Source organism: Perna viridis, chromosome 5 (assembly GCF_037379345.1).
Source record: "Perna viridis isolate PV_CMFRI_1.1 ecotype Kerala chromosome 5, ASM3737934v1, whole genome shotgun sequence".
Classification (NCBI taxonomy): Eukaryota; Metazoa; Mollusca; class Bivalvia; order Mytilida; family Mytilidae; genus Perna; species Perna viridis.
The window spans coordinates 9834906-9847563 of record NC_142449.1 but is presented as its reverse complement, the minus strand read 5'-3'; the positions used below and the strand labels follow the sequence as shown (position 1 = coordinate 9847563).

Here is a 12658-nt window from a genome sequence, read left to right as displayed (position 1 = left end):
TTTAAAATTTATTGAAAAATAAGCTTTTTTTAATATTAGTTTATCATGAACCGTTGAACTGTAGTAGCAATAAATCAAGCAACTCAGGTTTTTATAAAACTTTTTTATTTTTGATACAACGTCGCTGGAGCTGGAATTGGGCGACCAGAAACATGGACAAACTGGTTTCATAAAAAACGCATTTACACATCTGAAAAATACAAGTACATACTAAGTTAAAAATGAATTGATATGAGGAGAACTCAAATAATCATTCACATAGCAACAATGTATTTTCATCATGTAGTGGCCACATAGAAGGAGAAAATTATAAACTATAACTTCGACAACTGAAATACATGTGTTCGTTTTTAATACGAACTGGATTCGTCTCCACAAACTCTTTTACACACTCTTCAACTTTGATCTAACCAACAAAAGAATTTTATTTAGAAGTAGCCTGGAAATTTTGAAATTCTCAGACCTTAGTATTTTTGTCTTATTTTTTAACATTCTTCCGAGATTTTCAGGGAAATTTTGGATGATCTTAACGTTTTTTTTTTAACTCTTGCTTTACACTTCATAACATAATCCATTAAATAGGATTCAGATTGTTTTTGTTGACCCAAACATAATGGATTTTAACGTGTTAACATAATTAGTTGTAATTATTAGTTTTTCCTACTTGTGTACACCTTTCCAACACGAAATTTAAGGACATGCATTTCAATTTTATTGTTTTCTTTTGTAGAAAACAGTACACATGTAATGATATGAAAATCGTGACGTAATTAAAATTCAAAAGATGTAGTTGAATCAACAAAATGTTTTACAGACGACAAGGTTAATTAAATGTGCAATAATGACAGGTCAAGTCTGACAGGAGACCATTATTTTCAGAATGAATAATTTGACTGCCTGCCCAGTATGAATAATATCTTATTTCCTGCTTTTCTAAAATTGTTTATGTTAAACAATTGGTATATTTTAAGAAAATAAGTTCATGTATTTATTGGGGCGGCCAGATTCAGGAGGGGGAAATTAAGGAACTCGGAAATTAATCTCTGACAAAATACTTGCAACACAATAAAATATCAGTATTTCGTTATTGTTTGTTCATATTGGGCTATTTTCAATCATAGAGACTAGTAATTTAACATAAAGATAATGATTAAAATATTCATATTCAAATTATCACACAGATACATATACCAAACATGCTGAGATCGTTTACACGAAAAATGCGTTTTGTACACGATGTTTATCAGTTATTACCACACTGGATTGAACAATATAGAAATATCTTTGAACCAATATCATTATTAATTGTTTATAAAAAACACTGTCACGATGATTGTAAATGCTTGTATTACTCAGATCAATACTAGTAACAAAGTAACCGATTATGTCGTTTTCAATTATTCTGAAATCACACAGCATCAGCAGTTGTGTATATCAGTTAATTGGATTTTTTTTCACAAAATAGGGTAATCTCGGACACTCGAGGATAAGATTTAATCCTTCTCAAAAGAGCCTTAACGTAGAAAACGTAAATCTCATCCAAGGGTGTCAGATATTTCCCGATCTTGAAGGAGAAATAGTAATCAAGGGAACAAATATTTGAGCGGAAATAAAAAAAATATATTCCAAAAGTTAAAGTTTGACAGAAAATAGAAACATACCTTCCAAAAAAATATAGTAAACAAAACAACACGTACTGAGAAACAAAAGTAAAGGAGCAATTTGGACTCCACTATAAACTGGGAGCATGGACTGGGTGTACCGGTAGGGTAAACTTCTGCTTTTCTAGAAACACCCATCGAGTTCGGGGTAGGCGAGAGTGATCAAGGATACCAATATTCTAGCGACTTCCAAAGAATGTAATCCAGGGACAAAGACCATATATGAAAAAAAAAGACATACACAACAATGAACATAAAATAACCAAAATAATACGTACAAAGCAACAGAAGTAAATGAGCAAATCGGACTCCACTAAAAGAGGACAGAAAAACTATGACATGGTGAACAAATCGGTTCCCATGGTGCAGAAGGAAACATCATGACGATCCAAGAGTTGATGATGACAACAATAAGTGATGACTTCAATATTGTACAACATAAACCTGTTCCAAAGCCTAATTGTAAGAAGTCTTGCACGGTACAAAAAGTTCGTGTAGTTTCGACAAGCTCTTGTATAACTTATTAAATGTGGCATGAAAACTCCATACACAGTTGCTGAAGGAGTGCTGCTACAGATAAAACTAAGGATAGTAGACAATATGGAATAAAAAGTCATCGCGTTTGTCGTATAGTTTTGTCATGAGTTTTCTTTTTCCATCGATCACTGAGTGTAGGTCAAGATAAGAGAATGACTTCATAGTGTCTGTATTGAGTTTTACCTCAAGTTCTTTGGGAAAGATGCGATATATAACGAAAACTGAGATTAAAGGATAACACGCACATTGGCAAAAATGGTTAATCTCTAACACTTTATTTAATTATGCCAAAGGCGCAAGTGTAGTACTATCTCAACCAGCGGGTGAGATAAAAAAAAAAACACAGCTAAAACTGGGTACTTTCTTGTATTTTAAGTAAGAAATCTTCTCAATTACTGAGTCACTTACAACCACATAAACAAGATCAATTGGTGATTGTTATTTAATCAATGGAAAAGTAAAACTTCCCTTTAATATTATCGTTGTAACCGCTGTAAATGACCGGATTTTCTTGGGTAAATTAAACTTTACTTACTTATTTTGTTGAAACATAGAACGCTCCGTGATCTCTTAAATCGAAAACAATTATATTTGCCTAGAAGATGCTGTGAAACTTTAGAAAACAAGCCACTCACCTCCTCTATCAAAACAGCAGACACCAAAGCCATCATCGGACCCTGTCATTGATTCACATTTGAACCACCTTGGCCAAGGACATTGTCTCCAGAAACCTCCACAGAAGAATGGTCCTCTTGTCATTGGATTTTTCAGGTAATATCCACTTTTACAAAGCATGGCATAGGGGTCGTAGTAGTTATTGCGTGCCCCATAATAATTGTTGTTTCTTGCTCCATAACCATAATACGATGTTACTGTAATGTTATCAATAGATATTTTATTGAACGTTCGACATTTCACCTTTAATGATAAAGAATTTCATAACTTCATCATCCAAGTCAAAATGCACTACTTATTTTTCAAATAAATTCTTGTTAATTCATTGTTTGATCTGATCAACAAAAACAAATATTAATAACTGGACAGTAATAGATATATTGTTCACAAGTTCAATCGTTTTAAAGATAAACGAATTTTCTATTTAATATAATTGTAAAACAGACAAATATTTAACTTTGTCAAAACCTTACCCCCTGATGCGAGCAAACCAAGGCATAAGAGGAAGAGAAAAGTTCTCATTTTGTCCTTCTATTAATCCTCCACACCGGACTACTTTACATCAGGTAGTCTATCTTGGCAAGAAAATGTCACCTATACTGCTAATTTACATAAAGGCATAATTAAATCATGCATATATAAACCTTTATTAAAGACTAGGCATTCTTGTTTTTTACTTGTCCATCCAGTGGCAGGTACAGTTCTAAAAACGTGTTAAACGTTATAATTATTACATGTGATAATTAATAATTAAAAGATAATAAAATACATGCATAATATAGAAATGTAAAAGGTTCCTTCAATGAAATATCGTGACCGAAGCGTCGATACAATACCAAAAGTTTATCAATAACAGGAGTAGCACACTTAAAATCAACCTACATGATATATATATATATATATATATATATATATATATATATATATATATATATATATATATATATGAAATGTACCATTGAAGAGTTTACCAATAAGATTCGACGACTCCATAGTAATGTGAATACCTTTTACCCGGTTACATTTGGATATCCACCGTGGATGAAGTTTTTTTTTAACGATATACGATTTATAGTATATTTTTTCATATTTTGAGTGTTAATGACATTCAAACTACAACTTAGATTTAATTTTTTGTATTTCCCATAATATTTTAATTGAGCAATACTGCAATGTTTCCAAAATTAGCAAAAGATTGAATATCAAAATCAATTCAAAATTATTCTTTAATTGAGCTCATGAGCAATTAATTTTCTTCTTGAAAATGTCAACAAAAGTACTTAGCAGTTCTTACAGTTTAATTGCCTATCCACAGTTGCTGATATCTTGTTTCTACTGCATATTTTGTAGTTTGAATTAATGCAGTTCCTCTTTTACTTCTGATTCTTTTTTCGTGTTATTTTAATTATTTCATGCTCATTATTTGTGTGTCTGTTTTCCCTGTCTTGATGTATCCCTGGATAGCATGCTTTTGATTTCCACTATAATCCTGATTCCCTTGATTATTTTCATACCAAAATACTAAGTATTGTGTTTTCGTTAATTATCATTTGTTAAGATTTTTTCCCGCAAATTTTTGCCGTAAAACATAACATAAATAATACAAACGTGATTTTATTCAAGTTAACTACAGTTCACAACTCATGTTATATTTTTTAGTGACCCCCACTTTTCTTTTCATAATTGCATTAAACACACCTTAAAATGTTATTTGGGACTTTAAAACATTATCCATAGTTGTTTTTCCAAAAAAGATGGTACACCTAGATACAAATATATAGTTCTTGGTAGAGGTTCCTTATACTTTGTAAAAAATAATTCCAAATCATCTTCCAAATATACACAGGAAGATGTTTACAAAATGCTGGAATTTTTAATCGACAACATATTTGTCCAGTGTGGTGGACGTGTTTTTCAACAAACGGTCGGCATTCCAATGGGAACAAATTGTGCTCCTTTACTTGCTAACCTATTCCTTCACTCTTATGAGGCTGACTTTATAGCTGATCTGACCAGAAAGAAAGTATATCGTTTGACTAGATCCTACAATCTCAGTTTACGCTATATATACATCGCATCTACCCAAAAGAACTTGAGATAAAGGATACTATAGACACTGTGAAGTCAGCCTCATATCTTGACCTACACTTAGAAATCGATGGTAAAAGAAAACTATTGACAAAACTTTACGTCAAACGTGATGACTTTTCATTCAGAATTGTCAACTTTCCTTTCATCTGTGGCGACATTCCTTCGGCATCTGCGTATGGAGTGTTCATATCACAACTCATACGTTATGCCAGAACTTGCCGAAACTACGCAGACTTTTTGTATTGCGCTAGAGCTCTAACAAATAGGCTTCTGGAACAGGGTTATGTTGCTACAAGATTGAAGTCATCACTACAGAAGTTTTATGTCGTCATCATGATCGTTATGGTGTATCCATCTGCACCATGAAAACTGATTTATTCAACGGGTCATAGTTTTCCTTTCCTGTCTACTCCAGACTTGACTTTTTATGAGCAACTTGGCGGGTGTTTCTAGAAAAGCAGAGGACGCTTACCTTACCGGTGCACCTGATCCATGCTCCCAGTTTTTAGTGGAGTCCGAGTTGATCGTTTGCTTTTGTTGCTTTGTATGTATGATTTTAGTTACTTTATGTTCTTTGTTTTGTATGTCTGTTTTCCATGTCTGGTCTTGGTCCCTGGATTACATTCATTTGATTACCGCTGTGGCCTTGGTTCCCTTGATTACTTTTTTAATGAAATCTTTGTTATTTCTTCAATGATGAAACCTACTAAGATAAAACCAAGGAAAAATCTAGAGAAGTCCTTTTCCCGCAAAATTTCAAATGCTTATTTCTCAAAAACGAACCCACTGACCCATCTACTTCTTTTCTTATATATGTTCTCGGATTAAAAATATTATTATCAGATTTCACATCCCTTTGAAATCCTTGTTATTCTTAAATAGAGCAGCGAACATCTTTAAACATTTTTTGAGAATAATAATGTTTGACGATTTCTTTTTATACCATTGTAATTCGATCTATGAGTACAAACTCCCTCCTTTTGATGAAAATAGTAAATAACTTCTTTATATTATTTTTCTTTGTACATGTACGAGTAAGTTTTTTACTTAAGTGATTCGTATTAAAGTTAGCTCGCCTGAAGAGCCATGTGAGTAATTACCATCACTTGGCATCCGTTGTCGTCGTCGTCCGTCGCCGTAGTTAACATTTAGTTCAAATATCTTCTGTCTTGAAACTACTGAACAAAATTCAATGAAACTTTGATGTACACAATTTTCGTATCAGTGTTTTTTGCAACTATTTATCACAGTCAATGGATATTTGCTACATGACCTACGGTTGTTAGGGTTATTTTTCAAAAATTAAGTCAGTATTTAAAATAATACCAGTTGAGAAGCCCAAAGAGGAAAATAAGCAATGTTTTTATTAAGGATGATTTATATGAATAGATTTAACGTTTTTGGTAAGTTTACACACTAAATATCATTGCCCCTTCTAGATATTTTCAAGCACAATTTATTGTATTTCGTTAACAAAATACAACTACTCGGCCATTCCACGAAAAAAATATTATCCTGAAATGGAGAATGAAGATTTGTTTTTGCCGGAAATGTAACGACCAGCTGAAAAAAGTAGTTTCTTTTCCAGGTGGGGCTCAAACATTTTGTTTTCAGATATTACAGTAAGCCAACAATTATAGCTCTGGCAAAATGTTGGCGCGGACTAAGAAGCCATATTAAAAATAAAAAAAAAAAAAAAAACCCAAAAAGTCATAAAATAGAGATTGAGGATTTTTTTATGTATAAAGAGCAAGACCTAGTAGTTCCGATTCATTGTAGAAAATACTAGATATGTTATCTCTCACGTTTGTTTAATTTTGTCATTGACAGTTGGTTTCTTGGTTACAAATAATAGGACCAAAACAAAATAATTCCACAACATAATTGTTAAATACAAATAAATGGAATGGATTGTAGAATTCGTCTGTTTTAATACTTGTACTGGTTTTCATTCATATTTATGTTTTCAATAAAAATAAAACGACCTTCATATGATTTAACCTAAAAGAATAATGGCTATGTCTAAAATGATAACAAGAGCTTCCGAAGGAATCAAAGCTGTGACTAGGGTATATCTCTTACCTAGTTCGATGTTGAACAGTGATAAGATGAAATTACATGTTAGAAGTTAGAGGTTTTTTATTCAAAAGTAAAAGTTGTCACGATATCCAATGAATACAATTCTGTAGTCTTTTGAATAGAAACTTTTGTAAAAACGTACAAAAATTTTTTATTTGTTTTTAAAATCAAAAGAAACTTTTTTATATTGCGCGTTTTATTATCTAAAAAGGTCAAGATATCAATTAAAAGAAATTCATTCGTGCTTAAAAGCATAAATTATAAGAAACCAATGAAATATTTGAATGTCCATGATATTCGATAGGCATGGGTTTAGGTATTGTGCACCATTTACACCGTTTTATGGTTAACTTTTGAAAACCAGAATTATATTTATAGAGTATGCAAATTTAAGAAGCACTTCTTAATGTTATATAATTCTTTAAACATTATCTATATTTAGACATTCAATAATAGAAATGGATACCTGAGAAATCAAAAGTTATTCTCGTTTCAAAAATGTGCAACGCTTGGGAAGAAGCTTAAAGCAACTTTAACGACCGGTCATGTCTTTTATTTAAGAAAGCCAAACATATCTATGAAAAGTAAAAACAACACTAAAATGATGATGGAGAAAAATAAAGGTGGTGAAGGTATATATCACAAGACGAGTCGACCATCTTTAATACTGTGTTCTGGTCTTAAACTGCCACTTCCGCTGTGCGCACCGCCTCTGATGAAACAAACGAACAATATGCTCATTCAGGTATTTTATTTGAACCATTTGTCTGAAAAGAAATAGGAAACATTTTATAAAGTTTAAGATAATGATATCGCCAGAAATTACATAGGTAAGATCAGAGTTTTGATTTTGCATATTTACAATAATAATATTTCATTATTCAAAACTACTGTACATAAGACTAGAATTTCTTTGACATTTGGAATGGGATGTTTACATTCCCATAAACATATAAATATACTTATATCTAAATTTGTTTCTTTGGGTTGTTCATGAATTTTAACAAAAATAATTAATCACATAAATTCCATGGTTACCTAGATGCTATGCATTATAGTATACAACTTATCTCATTTTACATTATTTAAATTTACTGGTATATACCAGAATGTATTTATTCGATCATATGTTTTTGTAACGGCTATTGCCCCATACCCTACATTAAAGGAAGGTCAATTCTGGTAAAGAAAAAAAGAATTCGAAACAAAAATAGTTCTTTTAAAGCAACATGCTTTTTCACAATCCGTATGATTGTAGCTGTATTTCTATTGAATAAATACTTTCATATTATCGATACGAATTTAAGCTTAGGCGTTATAATCACTAATTTCAGTCTGACATGAAGTTAACCTGTGATACTGAGAAAGGATCTTTATTAATTTCGTAACTTTGACAAAAACAGAATGTATCTGTTTATAGCTCATATCTTCTAAATTTCGTTACAAAATGAAGAAAAATAGTCCTAGTTAATGTAAAATATAGTTAATTTCATCCTCTTACAGGTAAAACCGACTAAGATGATATCAGTTTAGTCTTCAAACGTTATGGTCTCAGTCTTGCATTAATATTCCCATAGAGTGAAGTGCATATTATTAGGATTTAAAGAAGGAGTATACAAGTTGATTCAATAAAACTTTCGTTTATGTGGCATTACTAAGGATGTGGGAAAAATTAATTTCCCACCAAAAAGTAGAATGAGTCCACGGAGATTGGACAGAATAGTAGTCCTGAACTATAAATAGCTATTTTCTCTACTTTCACGTTCGTTTTGCACTCATCAAACGAACCTTTTCAGAGGAATATTTCTATGTTATAATGTTAAATTTTTTTGCCAAAAAGTTTGTTACCTGATATTGTTATGTTTGCTCTACTTAATAGCTCATTGTTCATATCTTTAGACAAAACATTAGTTTGTAAAGCGACATGTCTTGACACAACACCTGTTCAGGGATATGCAATGCAAGATGGTACCTTATATTTATTGTTGTTTACTGTCTAAATATCTACGACATTGACCTCCCTTTTCAGTCTCAGTGTCAAATTACAGTTATGTTTCCTTAAAATGTAGTGCTATTCTATTTTTTATGTATTATATGCAAAGAATGTAACATCACTGTAAATCAGATCATATATTTCAGCATACTCTCTGGCTAAATTATACCATACTACAAAGTTAATACAATGACTTCCTTCAGTATCTATATACCTCCACCCCCCCACCCCCCCAAAAAAATAGTGTAAATAATGTAGAAGATAATTTGTATTAAGACGCAATATGGATGTTTTTGTTGAAATTATGGTACATACAATAAAATGATTTCGTATTTCCAGTTCATCTTGGGATCATATCTGTGTTTTTTTTATGACTTTTTGTGTACGGAAATTTTATCTTACACATTTTCAGTTTTTGCTCTTGTTTACAGAAATCACGATATTTACCTAACATTCTTGCCGTCATCATATTTTTTGCACAACATCTTGCTAGTCCATGCTCTGTCATCCGACTACAAATTAGTGGATTGCCACCTCCTAGTCCATTTTGTCGACGATTCATTCTCCTATTCATACCTCCCATGCCCATGCCGCCCATGCCACCCATAGCCATACCCATGCCCATAGCAAAAGGGGTACTTTTGCTAATCATGGCTCCTTGTGGACATGGGTTTGGTGAAGATGGATCGCATATTGTGTTCAAATTACTTGGGGTCTTTTCACATGATCGATATTGTGCAAAATTTTTTGGATTAAAAGTACCACTCATTATCATATGAGGGGGTATTTCAGAATTCATAGCGCCCATAGCCATCATGTTTGCTTGCATGCCTCCCATCATTGCATCCATTGGCATACCTCCGCCTAACATTCCACCCATTAGTCCACCACCTCCTCCTCCGCCACCCATATTGTTCATTCCATTGCCCTGACCCTGGCCTCCGTTGCCATGTCCTTGCCCTTGTCCGTGTCCTTGTCCTCCCATACCGTTTCCTGGCATACCCATATCTGCTGGAGATCCTCCTAGATTCATTCCTTGTTGATTATTATTTCCGGTTCCCATTCCTCCTCCCATTCCTCCTCCCATCCCTGCTTGACGACCTGGGAATTTCCGACGCATATTTCCTTGATTCTGATGACCCATGCCCATTTGTGCGTAGACATTGTGAACTGAAAGAGTAATGAAGGGAACTAAGGTTATAGCGGTAATCAAAAGAATGTAATCCAGGGACAAAGACCAGGCATGGAAAAATACATTAACTAATTTTTCACAAGTTGTTATGCTTAAAAAACTATCTATTTACGCATACTTATAAATTCAAGAATAGTATCTGTATTTCGAATAAAATCAATTATTGGTTTAAATGAATCGTATAAGACACAATGATAACAGTATCAGACCTATGGTAAAAAGTAGAAAATATAAATTGAATTGTTAGAGAAATAGCATATTTGCAATATATTCTGATAATCCTTTAATTGTTTTACGATACAATATGAGTTTAATTAGTACACAGTATGTACCGCTGCTAGCGTTTTGGTGGATGAAATATTTCTAACAAAAATTACAATTTACAATATTACAATAAAAGATGTGAGAAACTACATGTAATTCAGCTGGCAATGTGAAGAATTAGTACTTATCAGAATTCATCACAGCAACCTAATTGAATATTATTGCCGGCTTCTGCGTTCCCTGAAAATTATCAATCTTATACTTTTCCTTTGTGGTCCACACGACCTAATTGCTATTATTAGCAGTACAATAGACATGAAGCGATTACTTAATTGAATATTCTATGTTTTCTTGTACATACATGGTTTTCTCTTACTGAACCCGGAATCCTGATTTTACGGTAAAAATTACCGGATCTGGAAGATGTTTCATCAATACCAGACGCAGTTGTATATATCATAGATATCATACATATTCCAGTGTGGAATATTTCCTATTCAGATTTTACTATATCCCAGATTCCTGCTTAAAGTGGTAAACGTGCATTTCAAATACCATGCTTTTTTTAAGAACGAAAACTATTAGATAATGCAAATTAATTAATTAAAATACAAAAAAATCCACAATTTTCAAAAGATGTCACATAAAAGATTTGCAATAACTTAAAATGATAGGTAACAAAATAAGAAAAGTCCAAATTTAGATTATATTTTCAATGTAAAGGTCGCCAGTGATCCTCAAAATATGTATTAAAAATATGATCCAGCGCTTTAAAAGAAACCATAGCACCGCACCGTTAATGGCGTGTCCTCGAAAGTATCTTTCCAATTTAATTCAAAATAAGGAATTGCTTTACTTTACGAGTGAAGATTTCGCCAAAAACCTCGTTTATTCTTTCGAAATTATTACAAAATTGAACAGACAAGAAATTCGGATGTTATGACATTTGTAATATTGCTTTAAAAGAATTGAAACATTCCATGTTTAGCATAACATAGGACTGGTACGTGCATTGCTTATAAATCGAAAGTTTCTGAAATTATAATCTTCCACTAGCTTGAGAAATCCTAAGTACTAATCCACAACTAACACTTTGATAGAATTTTACTTAATAAGCACATTAAGCTTACCAGAAAAAGCAATTGCCAAGACACACAGGAAGAGGTATGGGTCCATGTTGGGAACTGTCGAATGAAATCTAGGTGTGATCTAAAGATATCATCATTCTTCAATTGTCTTATAACTCATACATTACACGTCATGTTCCCTGTCCAAAACACTGCATGCTTTCTTTATATGACAACGAAACGTGACGTTTTCATTAATAAATGTCTATATAGGGGCTTCCTCTTTTAAAATTTATTAATTGTAATTATGTATTTCTAATTAATGCATGATAATGAATTCAGTTTTTTTGTTTAAGGTTCGGTGTACAGCTTTTCTCTATTTGATCTAATTTGCAAATTGTTTAACCTGATTTACTGAAGTTTATATGGTTAAAACCATTAATTATACATTTTCTGTAACGCAAAATACGCTTTTCGGAGTTCAACCTGTCAAGACATAAAAACATAATTAATTTTGAATCAAGGTATATGCATATGTTCTGAAGAACTGAAATACTTTGCATTCAAATAGGACTTATTAAATGTGTGTAGGTCATTTTGATTGAAATATTGACAGGTCTTATGTCATAATAACATGGTAAAGATGCATAATTGTCATTTTGGGGAAACTTTTAGTGATAATCAATTCACACATTCTTTATGAAATATCATGTATATTTACTGTTGTCTTCGTTTGTAATTACTGCGACAAACATGACCTGAATACATATTAATTAGAAATCAGTGACTGATTTACATATAGTAGGACTAAAACACATTAAAAGTAATGGTTATATTATTTGTGACAGCTTCGTACGTAAATAACGAAGAATTTTCTTTTGTAAACTTCATCAGACTTTAACCAATTACGTATTTTTCATCTTTGTTTATATGACGTGTTAGTAAACACTTATCGAATTGCATGTAACTTTTTTATATTCATTACAAATTACTTTAGCATAACTAAACACAAAACATATTAAATTCCATGATTGATTAACGTAATTTCGTTAGTTAAAAACTTGAGAAAAAACAATATGAAAAAATCTAAAACATTAAA

At 32.0% G+C, this 12658-nt stretch overlaps 2 protein-coding genes across 2 annotated transcripts; both read right to left on the bottom strand.

Moving 5' to 3' along the window:
- Positions 1-88: 88 nt before the first annotated feature.
- Positions 89-3504, bottom strand: LOC148615908 (uncharacterized). Its single transcript, XM_088582540.1, has 3 exons — positions 3347-3504; positions 2834-3070; positions 89-190 (listed from the first exon to the last, which is right to left on the bottom strand). Exons 1-3 carry the CDS (start codon positions 3393-3395, stop codon positions 183-185), a joined length of 294 nt encoding a protein of 97 aa, XP_088438666.1. The 5' UTR covers positions 3396-3504; the 3' UTR covers positions 89-182.
- A 4070-nt stretch (positions 3505-7574) lies between these two features.
- LOC148615907 (uncharacterized) lies at positions 7575-11781 on the bottom strand. Its single transcript, XM_088582530.1, has 3 exons — positions 11623-11781; positions 9484-10206; positions 7575-7810 (listed from the first exon to the last, which is right to left on the bottom strand). Exons 1-3 carry the CDS (start codon positions 11666-11668, stop codon positions 7794-7796), a joined length of 786 nt encoding a protein of 261 aa, XP_088438656.1. The 5' UTR covers positions 11669-11781; the 3' UTR covers positions 7575-7793.
- Between the last annotated feature and the right edge of the window lie 877 nt (positions 11782-12658).